The sequence below is a fragment of the Schistocerca americana genome, chromosome 7, assembly GCF_021461395.2.
Source record: "Schistocerca americana isolate TAMUIC-IGC-003095 chromosome 7, iqSchAmer2.1, whole genome shotgun sequence".
NCBI lineage: Eukaryota > Metazoa > Arthropoda > Insecta > Orthoptera > Acrididae > Schistocerca > Schistocerca americana.
Window position 1 is genome coordinate 93317264 of NC_060125.1, and position 24686 is coordinate 93341949.

The following is a 24686-nucleotide window of genomic DNA, read 5'->3' on the forward strand; positions in this document are numbered from 1 at the left end:
GATTGGACGCGCGACAGTAGCGGTCGCGCGGTTCCGGACTGAAGCGCCTAGAACCGCTTGGCGACATCGGCCGGCTCATAGTTAACATGTATTTGTAAACATATTTCACCTGATTGTCTAGCGAATTTCAGCTACAGTTTCATTTTCACATAGCTTAATGTTTATGACACATCTCCTGAACTACGTGCTATACGATGATATAATTTTGCACGTACATTCAGCGGTATTCGTCTGCCAAATGTGTTACGTATAGAGTTAGTAGTAAAGATATAATAAATTAAAACGCCATGCATGATGCGGCAATTTCTAGCGCATTTCAGTATTTGACGTACTATCGCATATTCATGCGATAGTACACTATGCCATCAAAAGTATCCGGACACCCCCAAAAACCTACGTTTTTTATATTAGGTGTATTGTGCTGTCACCTAATGCCACGTACTCCATATCAGCGACCTCAGTAGTCATTAGACATGGTGAGAGAGCAGAATGGGGCGCTCCGCGGAACTCACGGACTTCGAACGCGGAAAGGTGATTGGGTGTCACTTCACTCATGCGTCTGTACGTGAGATTTCCACACTCCTTAACATCCCTAGGTCCACTTTTTCCGATGAGATAGTGAAGTGGAAACATCCAGCACAAAAGCGTACAGGCTGACCTCGCCTGTTGACTGATAAAGACCGCCGACAGGTGAAGAGGATCGTAATGTATAATAGGCAGACATATGTCCAAAGCAATACACAGGAATTCCAAACTGCATCAGGATCCACAGCACGTACTATGACAGTTAGGCGGGAGGTGAAAAAACTTGGGTATCACGGTCGAGCGGCTGCTCATTAGCCACACATCAAGCCGGTAAATTTCAAACGACTCCCCGCTTGGCGTAAGGAGCGTAAACATTGGACGATTGAACAGTGGAAAAACGTTGTGTGGAGTGACGAATCACGGTACACAATGTGGCGTTACGATGGCAGGGTGGGGGTATGGCGTATGCCCAGTGAACGTCATCTGCCAGGGTGTGTAGCGCCAACAGTAAAATTCGAAGGCGGTGGTGTTATCGTGTGGGCGTGTTTTTCATGTGATGGAGGGGGGGGGGGGCTTGCTGTTTTGCGTGGCGTTATCACAGTACACGTCTGCATTGATGTTTTAAGCTTCTTTCAACACGATCGAGCACCTGTTCATAATGCACGGCCTGTGGCGAGTGGTTACACGACAATAACGTCCCTGTTGCCCGCGAAATTGGAAGCTTTCATCAAGGCTAAGGGTGAGCCAACACCAGATTGAATTCCAGAATTACCAAACTTGTAAGTCATTTTCAGCCAGGTGTCCGGATACTTTTGATCATATAGTGTATGTCGCACAGTGACATTCAGCGGATAATATTTCTGCGAAATTTGTTGGGAGCAGAGTTAGTAGCAACCACGTAGAAAATTCAAACTTTTGCATATTGCGGTAGTTTTCAAGCGTTCAGTGTTTATGACTTCGTATCTTCTGAACTAAGTGTCGTACAACGATGTACTTTTTCTGGTGTGTTCGGTGGTACATGTGAATAATGTCTGCAAAATTTGTTACGAATACAGTTGGTAGTAAACAACTAATAAGCCGGCCGAAGCGGCCGTGCGGTTAAAGGCGCTGCAGTCTGAAACTGCAAGACCGCTACGGTCGCAGGTTCGAATCCTGCCTCGGGCATGGATGTTTGTGATGTCCTTAGGTTAGTTAGGTTTAACTAGTTCTAAGTTCTAGGGGACTAATGACCTCAGCAGTTGAGTCCCATAGTGCTCAGAGCCATTTGAACCATTTTTTGAAACAACTAATAAATTAAAAAACGCCATGCATCATGTGACATTTTTACTGCATTAGCAGCGAAAATATAGTAAGCGTCAAACTTGTTTCCTTTCATCATTTGATAGGAGTCCCCAGGGAGGAAAGTTCCGTAAACGTTGAAATTATGTGTAAAGTTCGTTGCAAGTTTCTAAGTGCTGTCATTCTCAAATAACGAACGACTAAACTTTGGGTATTCGCGCGTCTTTGGCTACACTCCTTTTTCACCCCCGCCGCATCCCCTCGTAGGTACGTGGTTCTTACCTCCATAGTGATGATTTCCAGACAACAAGTTATATGTGTGCCAAGTTTGGTTAAAATCGATCCAGTGGCTTACGAGCTATGGAAAACACATACATACGTACATACTCGTGCACTTATTTTTATGGTTTGTATCGATAAGATGTCAGTTAGATTTCTAACATAGGGAAGTACGGTTGTTGGTAGACAAAACCGAATTTGGCTGAGTTAGAAAGGCAAACCACATTGTAATTAAGGCACGATCAAGTACACTCAATTGTCCTTTTCAGTTTCTTTCCCAAGAAAAACACACATCAAAAAAAGTTTTGCATCACCCTGGTTCCAAGAACTCTTTAAGATAGACGTTGACTGCGGATATTGTAACACAGTCACAGTCCCATTGACTGTTCAGAGATGTCACTAAACCCGCCCAAAGATGTAAACAACCGTGCATGAGCAGCGCCTATTAGACAGAGGGGCTCCGACAGCCGATCAGTTCCAGTCATTCCACCAGGAAGGAGGTACACGGCTCGTGTTGTCTGTAGTTCAACCATGTCTAGACGGTCAATACCGCGGTTGGATCGCGTCCGCATTGTTACTTTGTGCCAGGAACGGCTCTCAACAAGGGAAGTGTCCAGGCGTCTCTGAGTGAACCAAAGCGGTGTTGTTCGGACATGGAGGAGATACAAATAGACAGGAACTGTCGAAGACATGCCTCGCCCAAGGACTACTACTGCAGTGGATGACCGCTATCTACGGATTATGGCTCGGAGGGACCCTGACAGCAACGCCACCATGTTGAATAATGCTTTTCTTGCAGCCACAGGAAGTCGTGTTACGACTCAAACTGTGTGCAACAGCCTCCAAGATACGCAACTTCACTCCCGACGTCCATGGCTAGGTCCATCTTTGCAACCACGACACCATGCAGCGCGGTACAGATGGGCCCAACACCATGCCGAAAGGACCACTCAGGATTGGCATCACGTTCTGTTCACCGATGAGTGTCGTATATGCCTTCAACCAGACAATCGTCAGAGACGTGTTTGGAAGCAGCCCGGTCAAGCTGAACGCCTTTGTCCAGCGAGTGCAGCAAGGTGAAGGTTCCCTTGGGTGGCATTATGCGGGCCCGATGTACGCCGCTAGTGGTCACGGAAGGCGCCGTAATGGCTGTACGATAAGTGAATGCCATCCTCCGACCGATAGTGCAACCATATTGGCAGCATATTGGTAAGGCATTCCTCTTCATGGACGACAATTCCTGCCCCCATCGTGCACATCTTGTGAATGACTTCCTTCAGGATAACTAGAGTCGCGAGCGTGTTCTCCAGACATGAAGCAATCGAACAAGTTGGGCTAGATCGAAAAGGGCTGTTTGTGGACGACATGACGCACCAGCCACTCTGAGAGATCTACGCCGAACCGCTGTTGAGGAGTGGGACAATGTGAACATGCAGTGCCTTGATGAACTTTTGTACAGTATGCCATGACGAATGCAAGCGTGCATCAATGCTAGAGGTTGTGCTACTGGGTATTAGAGCATCAATGCTAGAGGTTGTGCTACTGGGTATTAGAGGTAATCTGGACCACCACCTCTGAAGGTTTCGCTGTATGGTGGAACAACATGCAATGTGTGGTTTTCATGAGCAATAAAAAAGGCAGAAATGATGTTCATATTGATCTCTATTACAATTTTCTGTACAGGTTCCGGAACTCTCGGAACCGAGGTGTTGCAAAACTTTTTTTGATGTGTGTAAATACGCGTTATGAAAAATTTGTCGGAGAGTGTGAGGAACGGAAAGTACATGCTGCAGAGTGATTTTAATCGATCCTTACGTTGGCCGGCTGGAGTGGCCGAGTGGTTCCAGGCGCTTCAGTCTGGAACCATTTTTTGATCCTTCCGTAAAACTTTGTTATCTTCGTATCGAGGTCAACTAACCATTATTACCCGTAAATGTATTCGCAGTTGCGAATAGGAACAATCGTCAGCTGTATAAGGGAATGATAACAATGAAAACTCGTGCCGGACCAGGAATCGAACTGGGATATTCCGCTTTACGGCAGCTGTAGCCATAAGCGCTCTGGCTCTCCGTGCTCGACTCACGGCCAAACACAAAACTCTATATGTCGTCGTTCCTGCGTCATAAGATGTACTCGTACACACAATACGTAATTCCCGTAGAAGGGAGGAAAAAATGGTTCAAATGTCTCTGAGCACTTCTGGGACTTAACATCTGTGCTCATCAGTCCCCTAGAACTTAGAACTATTTAAACCTAACTAACCTAAGGACATCACACACATCCATGCCCGAGGCAGGATTCGAACCTGCGACCGTAGCGGTCACGCGGTTCCATACTGGAGCGCCTAGAACCGCACGGCCACACCGGCAGGCATAAGGGAGGACATTTTAACTGAAAGTCGCTGCCTGGTATCGGTGGGTAAATGTCATATTACAGTAGCTGCCTTGTTAGGAAGAACGATGCATAGGAATACTACATCGCACTTCTTAAAAACAAAGGCATTGCAGTATCACGCTTATTACCCACTTACACATAAATTTTATTTCAGTTTTAGTTTATGTGTATCATTTATCAGAAAACAGTAGTGAACGAAAAGGGAAAAACTGTTCCATTTGAATTTCAGAGAAGTATAGAGTCTGGGAATCGTTGTGTTCAAGTTGTTAACAACTCGCCTAATAATCAGCTATCACACGCCGCAAAAGCGTGGCATGTTTTTATTCATTCGTTAATTAGTTAGTAAATACGCCTTACTCAGTCCTAACTTGGTACTAAATGATGAAACACAACAACATTTAAAACACAGCGCCGTTCAAAATCGACGCGCGAAGGCTTCGGGAAGCGAGGGATAAACTGCGTCTAAAAGCCAGCTCTCGCCCAGGGACGTTCGTTTCCACACATTTCACACTCCATAACCACAGTATGCAGCACCATGTGCAACAGGACGACGTTCGTCGCATATTTCGACACTGCTGACTCTTTAAAAATGTCTCTCTACCCGTTAACCAGATAAATAAATGTCGTGTGACTACGACCTCCCGTCGAGTTGACCGTTCGCCGGGTGCAAGTCTTTCGATTTGACGCCACTTCGGCGACTTGCGCGTCAATGGGGATGAAATGATAGTGATTGGGACAACACAACACCCAGTCCCTGAGCGGAGAAAAATCTCCGACCTAGCAGGGAATCGAACCCGGGCCCTTAAGATTGACATTCTGTCGCGCTGACCACTCAGCTAGTGGGGGCTGACGTTAGCCAGGTAGGCAAACCCTTTCGGCACTCCTCTGATTTCGTATGCGGTCAGCGCGCACAAGTGTGAAACGATTGTTTGCCCAGCCTGTGGGTAGGGATTAGTCAACGATATCTCCGTGCAGGGACATTTTTAAGTGTCAATGAAAGATACTCGAGTAGCCCCAAAGGGCGTTGCCGCACTGAGGTTCTTAGAGCGACCCATTGACATTTCACCCACGCGCATTTTAATGTCCCACTCCTTCGTGCTCACGTCACAGAAGTACGCGAAAAAGGAAGGATTTAAAATCATAAACAGTCTTTTCTGCTTCGGATCACGTTCAGATTTCGTTGCACTGTTTTAAACGGTCCAAAGTGGTTGCACCCCGTATTGCGGGCACGCTACGCTCCAAAGGGGTGAGATCACCTTCGGTGGGGTTGCAGCCACGCGATATACTTAGAAATGGTTTGAATCGTGCGAGAAGAGTCAGCAGTGGCAAAATTTGTCAAGAAAGTTGTTCTATTGTAGGCACCACTCCATACCGTCGTTTCTGAGCGGAAAATGTGCGAAAATGAGCGTAGGTCCAAATGGCTCTGAGCACTATTGGACTTAACATCTGAGGTCATCAGTCCCCCAGAACATAGAACTACTTAAACCTAACTAAACTAAGGACATCACACACATCCATGCCCGAGTCAGGATTCGAACCTGCGACCGTGGCAGTCGCGCGGTTCCGGACTGAAGAGGCTAGAAGCGCTCGGCCACCGCGGCCGGATTGAGCATAGAGAACGGACAGTTCCATTGACGACCTTCACGCCTCCTGCTGAGGCGTTTTCGTGTCAATTCCGAGCGGCGGCGTTTTGAACTGTTTTTCTCTGCCACGCCTGCGAAACCCACGTGATTTAAAAGCCAGGTGTCGTGGTGTGACCTCCATCGCAGAGGTGTCAAACAAAGTGGTGAAATGAGTGTAACAGGGCGTGTGATGCCCTTCCCACCGTGTGACATGTCCACGGTAGCGTTGTGCAGAATTGTGGTGAAATTTGGTGCCAATGTGACACCATTAACCATCCTTACATGCCACGTCAACTTTTGAGCTCTGTCCCACTATTTGCTTGTGTCGACTCATTGTCGTTTGAGTTGGGTTGTTTGCGGGAAGAGACCAAACTTCGTGGTCATCGGTCTCATCGGATTAGGGAAGGACGGGGAAGGAAGTCAGCCGTGCCCTTGCATAGGAACCATCCCGGCATTTGCCTGGAGCGATTTAGGGAAATCACGGGAAACCTAAATCAGGATGGCCGGACGCGAGATTGAACCGTCGTCCTCCCGAATGCGAGCCCAGTGTGCCAACCACTGCCCTACCTCTCTCGGTCATTGTTGTTTGAAGCGTCGCTGAGTCCAGGTGTGACGTCACAGAACGCGACTGTTCCGCATCATTACAGAGGAAGGTTGCAGCCGCCTTTGAACTAAATTTGTCTTCTCGGTCCCAAACGGAGAAGAGTACGGGGTTCCGCAAAAGTGATCCTGTAACTGTCTTGCGCAGTGTAGTTGCTCAGTAGTGTACTGCGCATTCTATAATTGAATGAAAATGACCGAAGTAGTTTTGATGTAGGATCTTCAGTACGAAAACTCGTTTGCTGCAGCCCCCCACTCCAGTTTATCTCGTGCAAGGCTCTTCATCTCGGCATAATTACTGCAGCGGCCGTCCATTGGTACCTGCTTGCTGTATCCCAGCCGCGGTCTCCCTGTACAATGTTTACCCTCCACACTTCCCCAAATACGGAACTGGCGATTCTTTCATGCCTCACGATACGGCCGGATGCCCAACCCCTCCCTTTGTTCCTAATCCGATTCAGCACCCTGTCATCATTAATCCGATTTCCCCAGTCAATCTTCAGCAACACCACATCTAAAAGCTCATATTCTCTTCTTGTCTGGACTACGTATCGTTCACTTTTCACTTCCCTATAGGGCCACAGTCCATATAAATACATTCAGAAAAGACATTCTAACATGAAGTTTATGTTTGGCGTTAATAAATTCCTCTTCTTCAGACAAGCTTTTCTTACCAGTCTACCTGTTATACCCTCTCCACTTCTGCCCTAACAGCAAGACATAGAAAACTATCGGCCCATTTCCCTGCTGTCAGCATTCTCAAAAATAATATAAGCAATTATGAAGTGACCGAGCGGTTCTAGGCGCTATAGTCCGGAACCGCGCGACCGCTACGGTCGCAGGTTCGAATCCTGCCTCGGGCATGGATGTGTGTGATCTCCTTAGGTTAGTTAGGTTTAAGTAGTTCTAAGTTCTAGGGGACTGATGACCACAGCAGTTAAGTCCCATAGTGCTCAGAGCCATTTGAACCATTTTGAGCAATTACGAAAGACAGATAAATGAATTACCTGAATAAATACAATCTTTTAAGAGAATCACAGTTTGGCTACCGAAGAGACAAAAATACAGAGTCAGCCATACTAGAATTCACAAAAGTTGTACTTGATGCTCTTGATGAAGATCAGTGTGTCACAGGCATATTTTTCGATCTTTCTAAGGCCTTTGATACAGTCGACCACAAGATTCTGTTAAATAAATTAGAAGCATTAGGAACAAGAGGGGTAGCTAATGACTGGTTTCGATCATACCTAGCAGTTGGGCTACAAAGAGTAGAGGTAACACATACTTCAAATAGATCCAAACATTTCGTAAAACACTTCATCGGAACCAAAATACATTAATATAGGAGTTCTGCAAGGTAGAATATTAGCACTAATACTATTCCTGATACACTTCAATGACTTTCCCAGTAGTGTTACTCATGGTGAAAAAATTCTCTTCGCTGATGACAGCAATATTATAGTCACTGAGGAAACAAGAGAACTCCTTACCGAGAAATCAAATGAAACTCTCAAGGAAGTTTATGATTGGTCAATAAGCAATAAAGCTATATTGAACATAAAGAAAACTAATACCATGAATTTCAGTTTGAAGAGGGAACATGACAATCTTAAATTAAATGTAGATGGCACCTCTATAGACTGTGTAACAAATGCAAAATTTCTAGGAATGAATATCGATTCTCAGTTGAAATGGTGTGAACAGCTCGTGCAAGTCATTTGCGGTCACTGATTAACAACGTATTCCACAAAGCATGCAGCTTTTATTTCTTCTTCCTCAACTTTAATTCCCTTTCCAAATGCAGAAGACATAGAAAACTATCGGCCCATTTCCCTGCTGTCACTCAATTCTTAGCTATGGTATTCTTTTCTGGGGAACAAACGCACAAAATATGAAAACAATTTTCAAACCCCAGAAAAGAGCCATAAGAATAATAACCAAAAATACTAGTCGAGCTCATTGTAAAGATCTGTTCAAAACACTGGGGATTTTAAATGCTCCATGTGAATACATTTACCAGTCAGTTGTACACATCAAAAATAATATTGGTAATTGCTGCACAAACAGCTCTGTCCATGACCATGCAACAAGAGATGGACTCAACCTACATTTACCAGGAAAAAATAAACATAAAACTCAAAACAGCATTTTCTACCAAGGAATAAAACTGTAAAAAGAGATCTACGGATGAATAAAGCTACTTCTATTACTACTACTACTAAATGTGTCCCTGGTTTCGTCTCCTGTTTGTGCAGTGTTCGTATATATGGAATGATATTGCGGCTACGTTACAACCTGTCTCTCAACCTCTACTACTGCTTCCCTTTTACGTCCCTCGACTCTGATTAACTGCAGTCTGGTTACTGTACAGATTATAGATAATTTACCGCCTCCTGCATTTCATCTCTGCTACTTTCAGAATTTCAAAGATCGCACTCCAGTCAACATTATCAGAACTTTCTCTAAACCTACAAATGCTATAACAGTTTGTTTTGCCTTTCTTTAACCTATGCTTCAAGAGAAGTGTTAGGGTCAGTATTGCCTCGCGTGTTCCCACATTTCTCCTGAACCAAAAGTAACGTTCCCCGACGTCGGCTTCTCCCAGCTTTTCCATTCTTCTGTAAATACTTCGTATATGTATTTTGCAGACATATCTTACTGAAATGTTAGTTCGCTAATATTCACAGCTGTCATCAGCCGCTTTCTTAATAATTGGAATTATTACATTCTTCTTCAAACCTGAGGTTATTTCTCCAGTATGGCACATTATATACATTGAGTGGAACAGTTTTGTAAGTGTGTTAATAATTGTGAAGGAACGTCATCTGCACTACAATCCTAGACTGGACCTGGGTGTGTCAGTGCTCTGTCAAATTCTTCTACCAATATAATACCTGTCCCCTCAACTTCATTTACTTCCTCTTCAATTTCTAAACAACTGTCTTGAAGTTCATTTGCGCTGCACAGTCCTTCCACATTGCGGCTTTCCTTGTTTACTTAGTAACGGTTTAACGCCTGAACTTTTGGTTTTCATACAGCTGCTTCCTGCTTCTCCAAAGGATTTTTTAATTTTCTTATAGGGGTCTTCATCTATAAATCCTATACTCGCACATGCTTCTAAAACTGTTCCTGCCCTGCCTTTCTGCAATCTCTGTAAATCTCACTTTGTGAAAATGTAGAGTGGAGGCTGTAATAACTCGTCCCAACACAAGGCGAGCTAGGGTAGGGTCACTGTGATACAGTATTCACCGAAAATTTTACTCGGCGTTGGAGCTCAAATTTGTGCCACGTTTGGTGCCTTCAGTTACAGGCGGCTGCTGATTTGACTCTTAGAAGAGTTCATTAGCAACAAGGCCTCGTAGCGTAGCGAGTCTCCCGGATGCCCACTTCACGATCACCACGGGAAGAGAAGTTGAGCTTGTCACACTTCTAACCCATTTGTCTGTTGCAATTCCTTCAAGCTCCTTGATGCATGTACTTAAATGGGAAAGTGCAAATAGAACAGGACTCGTTTCTTATTTGTCGGAAAGAATTACCTTTGTAGTGAATTTTAGACCGTTTAGGTATTCTGTGAAATAAGACTCTAGAAAGTGCTTCTAATGAACTCTGTATCAAAAATATTGTGTGCTTGTCCACACGAATAGTGTCTCTCTGCTGCAGTGACTCGGGATCATGCATCTGCGTTTGGGGAATGAATAGCCTGCACTCAATGAAATCAACCAGCCGGTTGTGGTTTTTCCCTTTCGGCCGTTGGGAAAAGACGGTAACATTGAAGATACCATTTGTTTGATGTCAAATTTCTTTCTCTAACGAGAGAACCCTCCAGTCATATGGACGTATTTCTGTACGCACTATTTTGTCTGGTTGCATTTCACATCGGGACAGGATAATATCAGCCAGACTGTAAACTGACCTGGCCTGGTAAGGAAAAATTTATACGTCTTTAGAACTGTATCTTACGCCAAGTATCTAGATTTTAAGGTAAGGAATGTTAGCATATTCTCTGGTTGGCTGGATTATCAACATATTTCGTTCAGTAAATCACCAGTACAACCATTACCACCACCGCTACACCACCGCCACCAACACCGCCGTCATTATTCTTTGAAGGCAAGCCTTTATTTATTATTCTTCACCTCCCGCCGGACATATTGCTTGAATTTCATTCCACAGATCGTACTTCGCAATGTGGATAGTCAGGAACTGCTTCTTGACTTTCTTTGCTCATTTTTTTCTTCAAAGAAGTTTCTTCGAATTGTGAATTACGTGTCGAATGAATTTGTCGTTCCTATTCTTTAAGGAATTATTTATTTCGTATTATGAATGCTTATTGGATTTTTGTTCGTCCAGTATGCTTTATGACTGATCTCACTGTAAACATGTTGTCTGCTATTAATGTTTTTCCGCTTTCCTTTTTGACGGTTGTCCAACTTTTACAACCACTGATCAAATCTCTGCGAAAATTCTTGTTTGGTGTCTGGTGACTACGTTGCCTTAATATCCAAGAGACCTTCGTTATCATCAAGTTACTACAAGCAAATAAATAAATTTTGCTAGGGCAGTAGAAAAATTTGTTCACTTGCCTTATAGTTGCATCCCCTGCTTTAAGATTTTACCTCGCTTCCTTGTCGTCCGCTATATCTGTCGGAATCGTTCTGCTGTTTTGTGTGTTTCTCCTTATCTTATGGTTGTCCACACGTCAGAAAAAAATATTACCTTTAATTAAATAAACTTCCCGGTGAGTTAATTGATAATATTCTCGTCGCGTCTGCGGTCAGATCATACAGTCATCCCGCCGCAATATTTGAGCTGGCCACGTGGACGCTATCCTTAGGTGAAAACGCTGATTGCTGAATCTCGCCGAAACTCATACGGCAAGCAGCGGTTTCACCTGATGCTGGCGTCTAGGTGGACAGCTGAAATATCGTGCCAAGGTGATTGTATGTTCCGGATGCAGACCTGACAGGAACATTAACAACTTCGGTTGTTGTCTTTACCTAAATTTACTGCCACGTTTCGAGTGACTGCATTTCATAGAGTGACGAGAGGGTAACACCCAGATTGTCCACTGATCTGCCATCTATTTCATCTAATGGAAGGACAATATGTCATTAAAAATTCTGTGTTGGTCAGTATGTTCCACGTGCAGTGTTAAGTAGGAGGTGTTAGTATATTCCCGGGTTGGCTGGCAGTCCACTTATTTTGTTAAATGATTAGCCAGCCACCTTTTCCTTACCCCCTGTGCCAATTTTTTTTCTGTTCGTGCATTCGTGCTTTAACAACATATTTTAAGACAAATCTTGGGTCACTTTTTAGTTGTTTGTACTTGTGGGTAAACGTATGGTGTTGTAAGTAGGCTGTTTAGGTTTTTATGTTGGTAAAGTCACTTAGCGCTCTGTATGAAAATCACTAGCTGTGCTGTGTGCAGTCTGTGGCTGGTTGACATTGTTGGAATATTCGCCATTGTAGCGTATGGGCAGTTGGCTGTTAACAGCGCGTAGCGTTCCGCAGTTGGAGGTGAGCCGCCAGCAGTGGTGGATGTGGGGAGAGAGATGACAGAATTTTGAGAGCGGACGATCTGGACGTGTGTCCATCAGAAAGAGTAAATTTGTAATATTCGATATGAACTGATATATATCATGAACTGATATATATATATATATATATATATATATATATATATATGATATATATATCAGTTCATATCGAATATTACAAATTTACTCTTTCTGATGGACACACGTCCAGATCGTCCGCTGTTTGTTCTCTATCAAAATCTTTCATTTGCTAACTATGCCTATCAGTAGTTAGTGCCTTCAGTAGTTAGAATCTTTTATTTAGCTGGCAGTAGTGGCGCTCGCTGTATTGCAGTAGTTCGACCAACGAAGATTTTTTTGATGTAAGTGATTCATGAAAGGTATAGGTTATTGTTAGTCAGGGCCATTCTTTTGTAGGGATTTTTGAAAGTCAGATTGCGTTGCGCTGAAAATATTGTGTGTCAGTTTAGTGTTGATCAGAATAGGTAAAGAGCGAAATGTCTGAGTACGTTCAGTTCTGCTCAGCTGTTTGAAAATCAAATAATGTAAGAGGTTTATCAGCACAGTCATTCATAAATTTTTCTAGGGGTACGTTTCAGTCTCCCTGGAAGGAAGTCAGTGTAGCGTCAACTAATATGTTTTTGTTTTTATTTGTTTATTTATCTATTTAACCTGGTCTGATTAGGATCATCAGGCCCTCTCTTACATCAGGCCAGGGACTCACACAAACAGTATCTTTTTTACATCGTAGTAACCTAGGAAATAACAATTTTAATGTGATTAAATCCTACTGACTGTGAACTAATAAAGTTAATACTGGCAGTACTTCTACCACTGGCGCTGGTGCCATTAATGATAATAATAGTGATGATAATATTAACGGAAATAATAACAGCAAAGATTGTGACAAATATAATAAGAATTAATAGGTGTACAAAATTGAGACCTCCTGATATAATGAGTTCTGGGAAAAGGAAATGTAAGGAGACTGTACGAAATAAGAATGCTGGTTCAAATGGTTCAAATGGCTCTGAGCACTATGGGACTTAACAGCTGTGGTCATCAGTCCCCTAGAACTTAGAACTACTTAAACCTAACTAACCTAAGGACACCACACACATCCATGCCCGAGACAGGATTCGAACCTGCGACCGTAGCAGTCGCGCGGTTCCGGACTGCGCGCCTAGAACCGCGAGACCACCGCGGCCGGCTCAAGAATGCTGGGAAATGAGGAAGATGCGAATGGAAAGAAGGATGTTACTGTGGCAACGAGTGCGTCAAGCACAATGGTAATCGCTATTGTTGCCGTAGTGGGTATGTCAGAACTATCTGTTGAAACCGGAGATGTTTTTCGAGATGGAGATACTATTCCAGAGTCTGGTTCGTACTACTGAGATGGACTTCGAGAAAGCGGCTGAACGATTGGTGGGACAGAAAGGATTTTGCGCTGATGGGAACGGGTGTTTCTGCCATGTTGTTCAGGCAAGAGCTTTAAGGTTGAGGAGAGATGTGGGTGACAGTGTGCATTGAGAAGACTGTGGAGAAGACAGGGGATATGGAAATCTCTGTTCTTGTCTCCACGCAGCCAGGATAGCTGTGCATATGATGCTGAAATGTGATCAAAGAATCGACCATCACAGATACAACGAACACCGGCATTCATAACCAATTCCACGCTCCGTGAGGCTTCCTGAGAAAGATTTTGAAGGGTAAGATCGCTGTAATCAATAATTGGAAGTATAAGTGTTTGTGCAAGCTCGTTTTTAAGGTCAAGAGCGAATGGCTGTTTGTATATTTGTAGAGGATGGAGAGATGCGGATGTCGTCTTGCACACTGTAGTTACGCTCTCAGCTCAATTTAGCTTTTCATCTATTATTACACCTGGACTCTTTGCTGAAGCTGAGAAGTTGACATTTGAGCCATTTAGTGTTAAACGTGGCAGGAATTAGTGAGATTCTTGATAGTTGTTCAGTTTACTGGTTTTACACTTAGATACAATTGGAGGTCATCAGCTTACATGTAGTATTTGCAACCGTACAAAACTGATGATACGTCGTTGACTTACAGTGAAAAGAATGCAGGACGGCCGGACCTAGCACCGAACTCTGGGGGACGCCTGTTACTGCCTGCCTCCATTGCGACTTTATGGTGTCACGCTTGATGCCTTGCTGACGAGTTGCAAGGTATGAGTGACAGCATTTGGCAAGTAAAATGTCAAAGACGATAGTGCCAAAGGCTTTGCTGAAGACTATTAGCAACATGATAGTCGCCTCTTGTGCATTCGTGGCAAGTTTCAAGTCGCCTGTTACTTGTCTTTAAGTCAGACGTCGTGTTGCAATGTTTGCAGAACTAGTTTGTTAATTGGTCGTGGACTATACAGATCGTGATCGGGCCAAATATCTCACGAAATAAGCGTCAAACGAAGAAACTAGAAAGAACAAAACTTGTCTAGCTTGAAGGCGGAAACCAGGTGGCACTATGGTTGGCCCGCTAGATGGCGCTACCATAGGTCAAACGGATATCAACTGCGTTTTTTTAAGTGAGAACCCCCATTTTTTATTACATATTCGTGTAGTACGTAAAGAAATATAAACGTTTTAGTTGGACCACGTTTTTAGGATGGCGTTGTGATAGCCACAAACATATGGCTAACAATATTAGACGAACAGTTGGTAACAAGTAGGTTTTTTAAATTAAATACAGAACGTAGTTACGTCTGAAAATTTTATTTCGGTTGTTCCAATGTGATACATGTACCTTTGTGAACTTATCATTTCTGAGAACGCATGCTGTTACAGCGTGATTACCTGTAAATACCACATTAATGCAATAAATGCTCAAAATGATGTCCGTCAAGCTCAATGCATTTGGCAATACGTGTAACGACATTCCCCTCAACAGCGAGTAGTTCGCTTTCCGTAATGTTCGCACATGCATTGACAATGCGCTGACGCATGTTGTCAGGTGTTGTCGGTGGATCTCGATAGCAAATACCCTTCAACTTTCCCCACAGAAAGATATCCGTGGACGTTATATCCGGTGAACGTGCGGGCCATGGTATGGTGCTTCGAAGACCAATCCACCTGTCATGAAATACGCTATTCAATACCGCTTAAACCGCACGCGAGCTATGTGCCGGACATCCATCATCTTGGAAGTACATCGCCATTCTGCCATGCAGAAAAACATCTTGTAGTAACATCGGTAGAACACTACGTAGGAAATCAGCATACATTGCACCATTTAGATTGCCATCGATTAAATTGGGGCCAATTATCCTTCCTCCCATAATGCCGCACCATACATTAACCCGCCAAGGTCGCTGATGTTCCACTTGTCGCAGCCATCGTGGATTTTCCGTTCCCCAATAGTGGATATTATGCCGGTTTATGTTACCGCTGTTGGTAAATGACGCTTCGTCGCTAAATAGAACGCGTGCAGAAAATCTGTCATCGTTCCGTAATTTCTCTTGTGCCCAGTGGCAGAACTGTACACGACGTTCAAAGTCGTCGCCATGCAATTCCTGGTGCATAGAAATATGGTATGGATGCAATCGATGTTGATGTAGCATTCTCAACACCGACGTTATTTAGATTCCCGATTCTCGCGCAATTTGTCTGCTACTGATGTGCGGATTAGCCGCGACAGCAGCTAAAACACCTACTTGGGCATCATCATTTGTTGCAGGTCGTGGTTAACGTTTCACATGTGGATGAACACTTCCTGTTTCCTTAAATAACGTAGCTATCCGGCGACCGCACACTTGGGTGATGTCGTCCAGGATACCGAGCAGCATACATAGCACACGCCCGTTAGGCATTTTGATCACAATAGCCATACACCAACACGATTTCGACCTTTTCCGCAATTGGTAAACGGTCCATTTTAACAGGGGTAATGTGTCACGAAGCGAATACCGTCCGCACTGGCGGAATGTTACGTGATACCACGTACTTATACCTTTGTGACTATTACAGCGCCATCTATCACAAAGCGAAAAAAGTGATCCAACTAAAACATTTATATTTCTTTACGTACTACACGAATATGTAATAAAAAATGGGGGTTCCTATTTTCTAAAAAACGCAGCTGATATCCGTTTGACCTATGGCAGCGCCACCTAGCAGGCCAACCATAGCGCCACCTGGTTTCCCCCTTCAAGCTAGACGAGTTTCGTTGTTTGTAGTTTTTCCGTTTGATGCTTATTTCTTGAGATATTTGGCCGGTCACTATGAACGGCCCACTCTGTATAGTCTAAGGTTTTGAGCTATGTAGGAGCAATGCGGTATGGGTGATGCTACAGTAGCAATATCATCTTTAACTAGTGGCTTCAGTAACCTCTGTTTCCAGGCGTCGGGAAAAACACTTGTGTTGCGGCTGAAGATATCTGTTATAGTGGGCAGTAGTTGGTGAGTAATAAGGGTCATCATCTCGACTGTAATGCCATCATGTCCAGTAGGTGCTGACTTGATACACATGGTGGTTTTTTTTTATTTATTTTTTTTTTTTTTTTTTTGACGGGACTGTAAGTTACTTGCTTTAGATAGAATTTTTTTACAGTCGTTAGCCCCCTGAAGTAATGAGTGAGTCTCTGTTACATTTAAGGTTCAATTGTGGAAGTAGGTAACGTCAAGTACCGGTTTACTTTACATATAGCAAGATCACACAGGTTTTTCTCTAGGGCAGGTGGTCTGTTTCTGTTGTAGGTAAATGTATGGCCACGCCTGAGTTTTGCGCTCCTCACAACTTGAATGACTCTGTTCCGCTTCTGCTTGTAAACAATACGATTTTCAGGCGTAGGGTGCAGTATCTCATCTTTGTTATTTAAAATTTTTGCTCACATTCATCCCTGGCCGTTTTTTTAAGTCTGTGTTGCATTTTTAGCTGACTGGGTAAACAACTTACTTCGTTCACTGACTGATCACCATCACTGTCACAGGCTGCGCCGTCGTCACCACCAGCTTCAGTGTCACCATCATCGCTACCGCTTTGCCACTTGTCGCGCCAGCTCCCGACTGCAGGCCGCCTCGTTCTCGTGTGTACAGGGGCGTTCCTGATCCCGTTCTCGGTGATGCTGGTGATCGCCGGCCTGCCGCTGATGTTCATGGAGCTGAGCTTCGGGCAGTTCGCAAGCCTCGGCCCGGTGGCCATCTACCAGGCGTTCTGCCCGCTGTTCCGCGGCCTCGGCTACGGCATGGTGATCGTGTCGGCCATCGTGATGCTCTACTACAACCTCATCATCGCCTGGACCATCTTCTACATGTTCGCGTCGCTGCGGCCCGTGTTGCCCTGGCAGAACTGCGAGCCGGAGTGGAGCACCGACAGTGAGTAGCGCCCGCCGAGCACTGCGCGTCCGCGCGCGCCAGAGCTGTGTGGTGACGCGGGCTGTGTCTGGGCGTCGGCGCGCGCTGACCGGCCGCCGCAGACGGGCACCGACCAGTTTCGCGACCCCACTGCCTTCAAGATATTTTGATGTTTTAGAATAGAAACAGCCTCGGTCATTAAATCAATCAATATCAGTGAAGTGTTTCACTCCTTTTGGGCATCGTCAGACTGTGTGATAGTATTTGAATATAAAACACATCAATCATCAAACCATACTGAAACGCCCGCTAAACCCGCAGTGATTAGGATTGTGGAAAGGGCCAAATAAGGTGGCGGTCAGTTTCACATCAAAATTGTAATTTATTGTAATTTAATAACACATTTAAACCAAAACGGCACACAGCCGAACCTTTACAACTACGAATTTCAAAATCTAATTCTTTCACGGCTGAAGGCCTCCAAACAAGAAATCTTAAAAATCAATAAGATAAATTTCAAGTGACTGAAGAACGGCAGTTAAAATTGCAAATAATATATATACAGGGTGAGTCACCTAACGTTACCGCTGGATATATTTCGTAAACCACATCAAATACTGACGAACCGATTCCACAGACCGAACGTGAGGAGAGGGGCTAGTGTAATTGTTTAATACAAACCATACAAAAATGCACGGAAGTATGTTTTTTAACACAAACCTAGTTTTTTTTAAAATGGAACCACGTTAGTTTTATTAGCACATCTGAACATATAAACAAACACGTAGTCAGTGCCGTTTGTTGCATTGTAAAATGTTAATTACATCCGGAGATATTGTAACCTAAAGTTGACGCTTGAGATCTCCGACGTTCAGTTGCGTGTTGTAACAAACACGGGCCACGGTCGGCGAGCAGTGTCATGCGCATACTCCATCGTCACCGGTTTCACCCGTTTCATGTGTCGCTACATCAGCAATTACATGGTGATGACTTTAATCATCGAGTGCAATTCTGTCAATGGGCATTAACAGAGAATGCGTTGCAGTTCTACCTGTTTACCGATGAGGCTGGTTTCACAAACCACGGGGCAGTGAATCTACGGAACATGCATTACTGGCCCGTGGACAATCCTTGCTGGCTCAGACAGGTAGGCGACAGCGACCGTGGACTATAAACGTATGGTGCGGAATCATTGGCGACCACCTCACTGCTCCTCACTTCATTGCAGGGGCCCAAACACCTGCAACATACATCGCGTTTCTACAGAATGATCTGTCAACGTTGCTCGAAAATGTCCCACTGGAAACACGTCGACGTATGTGGTATCAGCATGATGGTACACCTGCACATTCCACAATTAACACTAGGCTGACCCTTGACAGGATGTTCGACGGGCGTTTCATAGGACGTGGAGGACGCATAAATTGGCCAGCCCGTTCTCCTGATCTTACACCTCTGGACTTCTTTCTGTGGGGTACGTTAAAGGAGAATGTGTACCGTGATGTGCCTACAACCCCAGAGGATATGAAACAACGTATTGTGGCAGCCTGCAGCGACATTACACCAGATGTACTGCGGCGTGTACGACATTCATTACGCCAGAGATTGCAATTGTGTGCAGCAAATGATGGCAACCACGTTGAACATCTATTGGGCTGACATGTCGGACACACTCTATTCCACTCCGTAATTGAAAACGGAAACCACGTGTGTATGTGTACCTCACCCCTCATGGTAATGTACATGTGCGTCAGTGAAAAAGACCAATAAAAAGGTGTTAGCAACTGGACGTAATGTGCTGTTCCAGTCTCTTCTGTACCTAAGGTCCATCACCGTTCCCTTTGGATCCCTACGTAATTCAGTGCTCTCCGATACACACGATCGAACAGCGGAGGAGTGGTACTCAAGCGTCAACTTTAGGTTACAATATCTCCGGATGTAATTAACATTTTACAATGCAACAAACGGCACTGATTACGTATTTGTTTATATGTTCAGATGTGCTAACAAAAGTAACGGGGTTCCATTTAAAAAAACGTAGGTTTGTGTTAAAAAACATACTTCCGTGCATTTTTTTATGGTTTGTATTAACCAATTACACTAGCCCCTCTCCTCACTTTCAGTCTGTGGAATCGATTCGTCAGTATTTGATGTGGTTTACGAAATATATCCAACGGTAATGTCAGGTGACTCACCCTGTATAATCACAGCTAGACTGAAAGCCTCAAGGCAAAAGTGGATAGAATAAACATAAACGAGGTGCAGTACATTCGGCTAAAGGACCCAATTAAATTTCAAAATTTTAAAATATATTACCATAATCTTTTGAGGCAGAAGGCCGCAATGATTTAGCTTAAGGTGAAATTTTAAGAATAAGGCTTTAAGCGGCTGAAGACCCACAATTGATTTTCCAGAAATCCAAAAATACCTTAAACCTTTAAGTTTTAAGTGGCTGACAGTGCACTAAATGAAAAACTAGCACAACAACAGTAACTTTCAGCAAAATATCTACCTGCTAGAATTCAAACTTACTTATACGGGCTGAATGCCCTTGATTTACATAAAACACAATATTTTTTTTAAAGCATTGGCTATAATAGATTACCGACAGACCATTAAACACCCATGAAAAGGACAGTATAGACAACGGCACTCAGACGCCTCCAGGGGTGGGGTGCTGCCCTCGAAACATTAACGTTCACTTGTGTGAGACAGGTGGTGGGCCCAGCTACACTTGATCTGTCGGTAACCCAACCAAGAGACAGTCACGGACCCACAGACCAAACGACTTGCTAGCCACTACTCGGTACATGAAAACTAAAAGCCCAAACTGTTACGGACGTGATTATCCACCATGAAATATGTATTAATCTGTCAAAACTACACACTGTGTCGGACAGCGACAAAAGGTAAGGAAAGGACACTGCCTGAAATTACGTTAGTGGCCAGGGCACGCAACAGGAACACTAACGGCCACAAGGCAGAAAATTGCGCTGGTACACTTGAATATGAAATAAGGTAATATAGTTAACTCCACCCAAAAAGAACACTGCCTGAATTTACGTCAGTGGCCAGGGCAGATAACCAGAACACTAACGGCCACAAGGCAGAAAAATCCACTGGTACACTTGAATTGTAGTGAACGAAAGTACTTTTCCACCGCACAGCGGTCCGATTTCACCACTACCAACACTCGGTGTTGCTCACAGGAAAAGCTCCCCAACAGCGAACCACCGAAACGTACGACACAACATGAACGGACGTGACTCGTGTACTTAAGACACCACTCAACCTTGACGTCCTGGGTCGGTGAACCACGGAACTTGTAGCGACCGGACAGCTCCACACACGGTCCGACACAGCTCGGGGACCCGCCAGCGGACCCAGCTGACTGCACCGCACCGAGATATCCTTCCTGGTCCGCACCAAGCGACCGACTGCCCGCCCGCACACCCCCTAACTAGAAACTATATGCACACTACCGAAGATGGTACACGGTGCAAAAATCGATACACATCGCTGCTGCCACACGTAGAAGGAGGAGGAACCACGGCATAACCGCAACAGCGGCGGGAAACCAAACGCAGATAGACAGCCAAGTTCAAGGAAACTCATAGTTCGCAGTGAGCACGGCTCACATATAAACTGGAAAATTGATGCAACAGTAACTGCATATGTAATCCATCCGTCATAAAAACATACAAAATGCAGGTGGACCTTGAACAAAGCAGCTTATTTCTCCAAAGTAGCAGAAAATAGGCCACGTTTACAAAATAAACGCGGTATGAGCCGCACGCTGCACAATGTCGCTCTGTCATACACACAAATACTTGAGTAGTAAACTACAAAGACATATTAGTTTGAATATGAACTCGTGTTTGGGATGTCAAAATACCACAGGAGGCAGGGCACCATCCCGTTGTGAGCAATAGTCTGTGGGATATTAGCATTAGTGAAAAGCGTGAGGTCATCCACATGAGTGCTAAAAAGAACTCGTTAAACTTCGGTTTCACGATAAGTCAGTCTAATCTAAAAGCCATAAATTCAACTAAATACCTAGGTATGACAATTACAAACAATTTAAATTGGAAGGAACACATAGAAAACCTTGTGGGGAAGGCTAACCAAATAAACCACCATAAAATAAGAGAATCAGTGCACGTACGGAAAGATACAGATGTTCATTCTTTCCGCGCGCTATACGAGATTGGAATAACAGAGAATTGTGAAGGTGGTTCAATGAACCCTCTGTCAAGCAGTTAAATGTGATTTTCAGAGTATCCATGTAGATATAGATGTAGATACTGATTGAAACTGAGCTACGAACAGGAAATTTGGTATGAGAGTTTAATTACACAATACAGTCACGAAATTGGTGTCATTATTCGACAGGATTAGTAGATTTTGAGTAATTCGTGTATGTTACTTTGATATCATTTATTTTAAGTACACACACATGATTGACGACTCAGTAAGTTTAATATTTCTAAAATTTAAAGAACCTCTCTCACACCGGCCTGATTTAGCTTCACTGATCAGGATAGTAAAAACATGCGTATATAAAGGGAATTTTCATTGACAAAGCAGGCTTATCACATTCACACAGTTCAATACTGTTCTGTCCTGATTAAATTAAGCTTAACTTAAATTCCATAAGGCATGAAGCAATTTCGAAGTCTCGGTGCGACGAAAATTGTGAGTCGATCTCCTGGAAACATTTGTAATAATTATTAACTTTCGGTGATCACGTGGGGAAGACCGGAGATCTGCTGGTAAGACCGTGTTAGCCTATTTATTTGAAGTAACTGGATACCTTGAGCATTCAAAACGGCAGGTTCGTCCAGTGTAAATCAGACGTTCCCCACTGATCCCGTGCAACACGGCGTAGTAAGCAGACACTGTCAATAATAATAATCCGTTAAATAATATTCAAACACACTTACTTTAGTTTAGTTCATGTATTAAATTCCTTCTCATACAGAATCTCATCAAGATGGCGACTCGCTCAACAATACGTACATATAGATCCTTCTTTTACGACTAATCGGCAAGAAGTTCTTATTCTTTTCATAAGAGAAAACATAGATAGCAGAGAAGCTATTCCATGGAGTAAATGGACGCTCCAAGGAATAATTGGGCTTGAAACTACTTTGCATTGATAATCGGTAAGATAAGAAGAGATATTTCGAGATATGTACTGAGTTATATAATTTATAAAATTTCTGAAAATATCGCGGAGAGACCGCTGCAAGAGACATGACATAAGGATTCCAGGTAACCCTTAAGTACACTTTCATTACAGCATCAAAACATTGCCAAGTTCAACGTAGAAACAACATAAAAACTGGGATGATTGTCCTCCATCAGACTGTTTATCAGAAGCAAAGTTGGTAATGATGTTGGCCACAATGATTATGTTGTGGGTTGGCAGGAGAGCCAACACCGGTTTTGAGAGGAAGCCGAAAGGCACGCGTTTTAGCTCACGCAGGCTGGCGTGAGGTCTGCAACAGGACAAGGGAATTACACTTTAGCAAAAAAGGACGTAGCTGTGGAATACTTAACTGTAACCCATAAATGGTGAACATCGCTCTTGACGGTACATGTTTTACAGCATCAATAGTAACTGGTAATGGCGCCTTGCTAGGTCGTAGCAAATGACGTAGCTGAAGGCTGTGCTAACTATCGTCTCGGCAAGTGAGAGCGTAATTTGTCAGTGAACCATCGCTGGCGAAGTCGGCTGTACAACTGGGGCGAGTGCTAGGAAGTCTCTCTAGACCTGCCGTGTGGCGGCGCTCGGTCTGCAATCACTGATAGTGGCGACACGCGGGTCCGACGTATACTAACGGACCGCGGCCGATTTAAAGGCTACCACCTAGCAAGTGTGGTGTCTGGCGGTGACACCACAGATTACAACGAGCCAGTGTAGCAGCACCAGTCCCACAGTGGAATATCCATTCGTGGTGGCGGGTGGTGGCGGGTGGAGACTCGGCAGGTGGCTCCGACGGACTGGCTTGTCGGCTCTTGGCCAAGGGCTGGTGAGCCGAGTGCTGCCTGCTGGGAGCCGAGTCACGACTTACACAGCAGCCGGAAGAACATCAGCGGGCACTCGGATCCACGTGACCCGCGCATGCGAGCTAGGTGCCTCGACAGCAGCATCGCTGTTTGCTGCTGTGCACGCTACCTATGTGACCAATGATGGTGACCCTGGTGGCGCCTGTAGTATTTGACCTGCCAATCAATTGCTTGTGGTCAGCATCGTGTTCACAACACACGATGTACGTAAACAATTTCTGGAGGAAGAACGCCTGCGGGTACAGGGTAAGCTTTCCGCACCGCACAGCTGCAAATTCGAAGTGGTCGGAGACGGGGAGGCAGTAGTTCCCGTTTTTGCTTGCATCACTGTTCACCCTATGACCCAAAACACTATGATCACCTGCTTAATAGCTTGTCTGCCCGTCTCTGGAATGAAACACATCACTGATCCGACAGTTTGTTGATGTCTACGCACAGATCAAGTAATTCGCATAAATAACGGGCCGCCGATTTGTACACGTGATGATGGCACCCGATAGCGACCCAGTTGGGTTTCGTAGGATTTACATCAGGCAAATTTGCTCGCGGAGACAGCAACGTGAGTTCACTGTAATGCTCCTCAAACCATTGTAGCACAGTTAGTGCAATTAAGCTGCTGAGAGAAGGCATCGAGGATGAACGGGCGCAGGTAGTTCTTCGATTACTACCACAGGTCCCATGCAAGCGCAGGAGAACATCTCCCACTGCATAATACTGCTCGCACCAGCCTGCGTCCGAGGCGCGCTGCACATGTAGAGCCGCCGTCCGCCTTGATGACGGAGTTTTTGCAGACGACCACCGACCAGGGGTAGCAAGAAACGTGATCCATCCGCCCAGGTGCAAGTTTCTATTCATTCACGGTCCAACCCCTCTGATTCCTTGCCCACTGAAAACGTAACTGATGATGGCGCTCGACATAGATATGAACACTTAGGGGCCTCAGGCCGGACGAGGTGGCCGAGCGGTTCTAGGCGCTACAGTCTGGAACCGCGCAACCGCTACGGTCGCAGGCTGTCTCGGGCATGGATGTGTGTGATGTCCTTAGTTTACATAGGTTTAAGTAGTTCTAAGTTGTA

The 24686-nt window shown here is 44.5% G+C and overlaps 1 protein-coding gene across 1 annotated transcript in view; it reads left to right on the plus strand.

Annotated features, from left to right (window-relative positions):
• The window catches only part of LOC124622736 (sodium- and chloride-dependent glycine transporter 2-like), a 467104-nt gene that overhangs the window by 21862 nt on the left and 420556 nt on the right, over window positions 1-24686 (plus strand). Inside the window, exon 2 of the mRNA XM_047148526.1 lies at window positions 17281-17559. Within this exon, the coding sequence (XP_047004482.1) occupies window positions 17281-17559 (279 nt within the window). The remainder of the gene's footprint in view (window positions 1-17280; window positions 17560-24686) is intronic.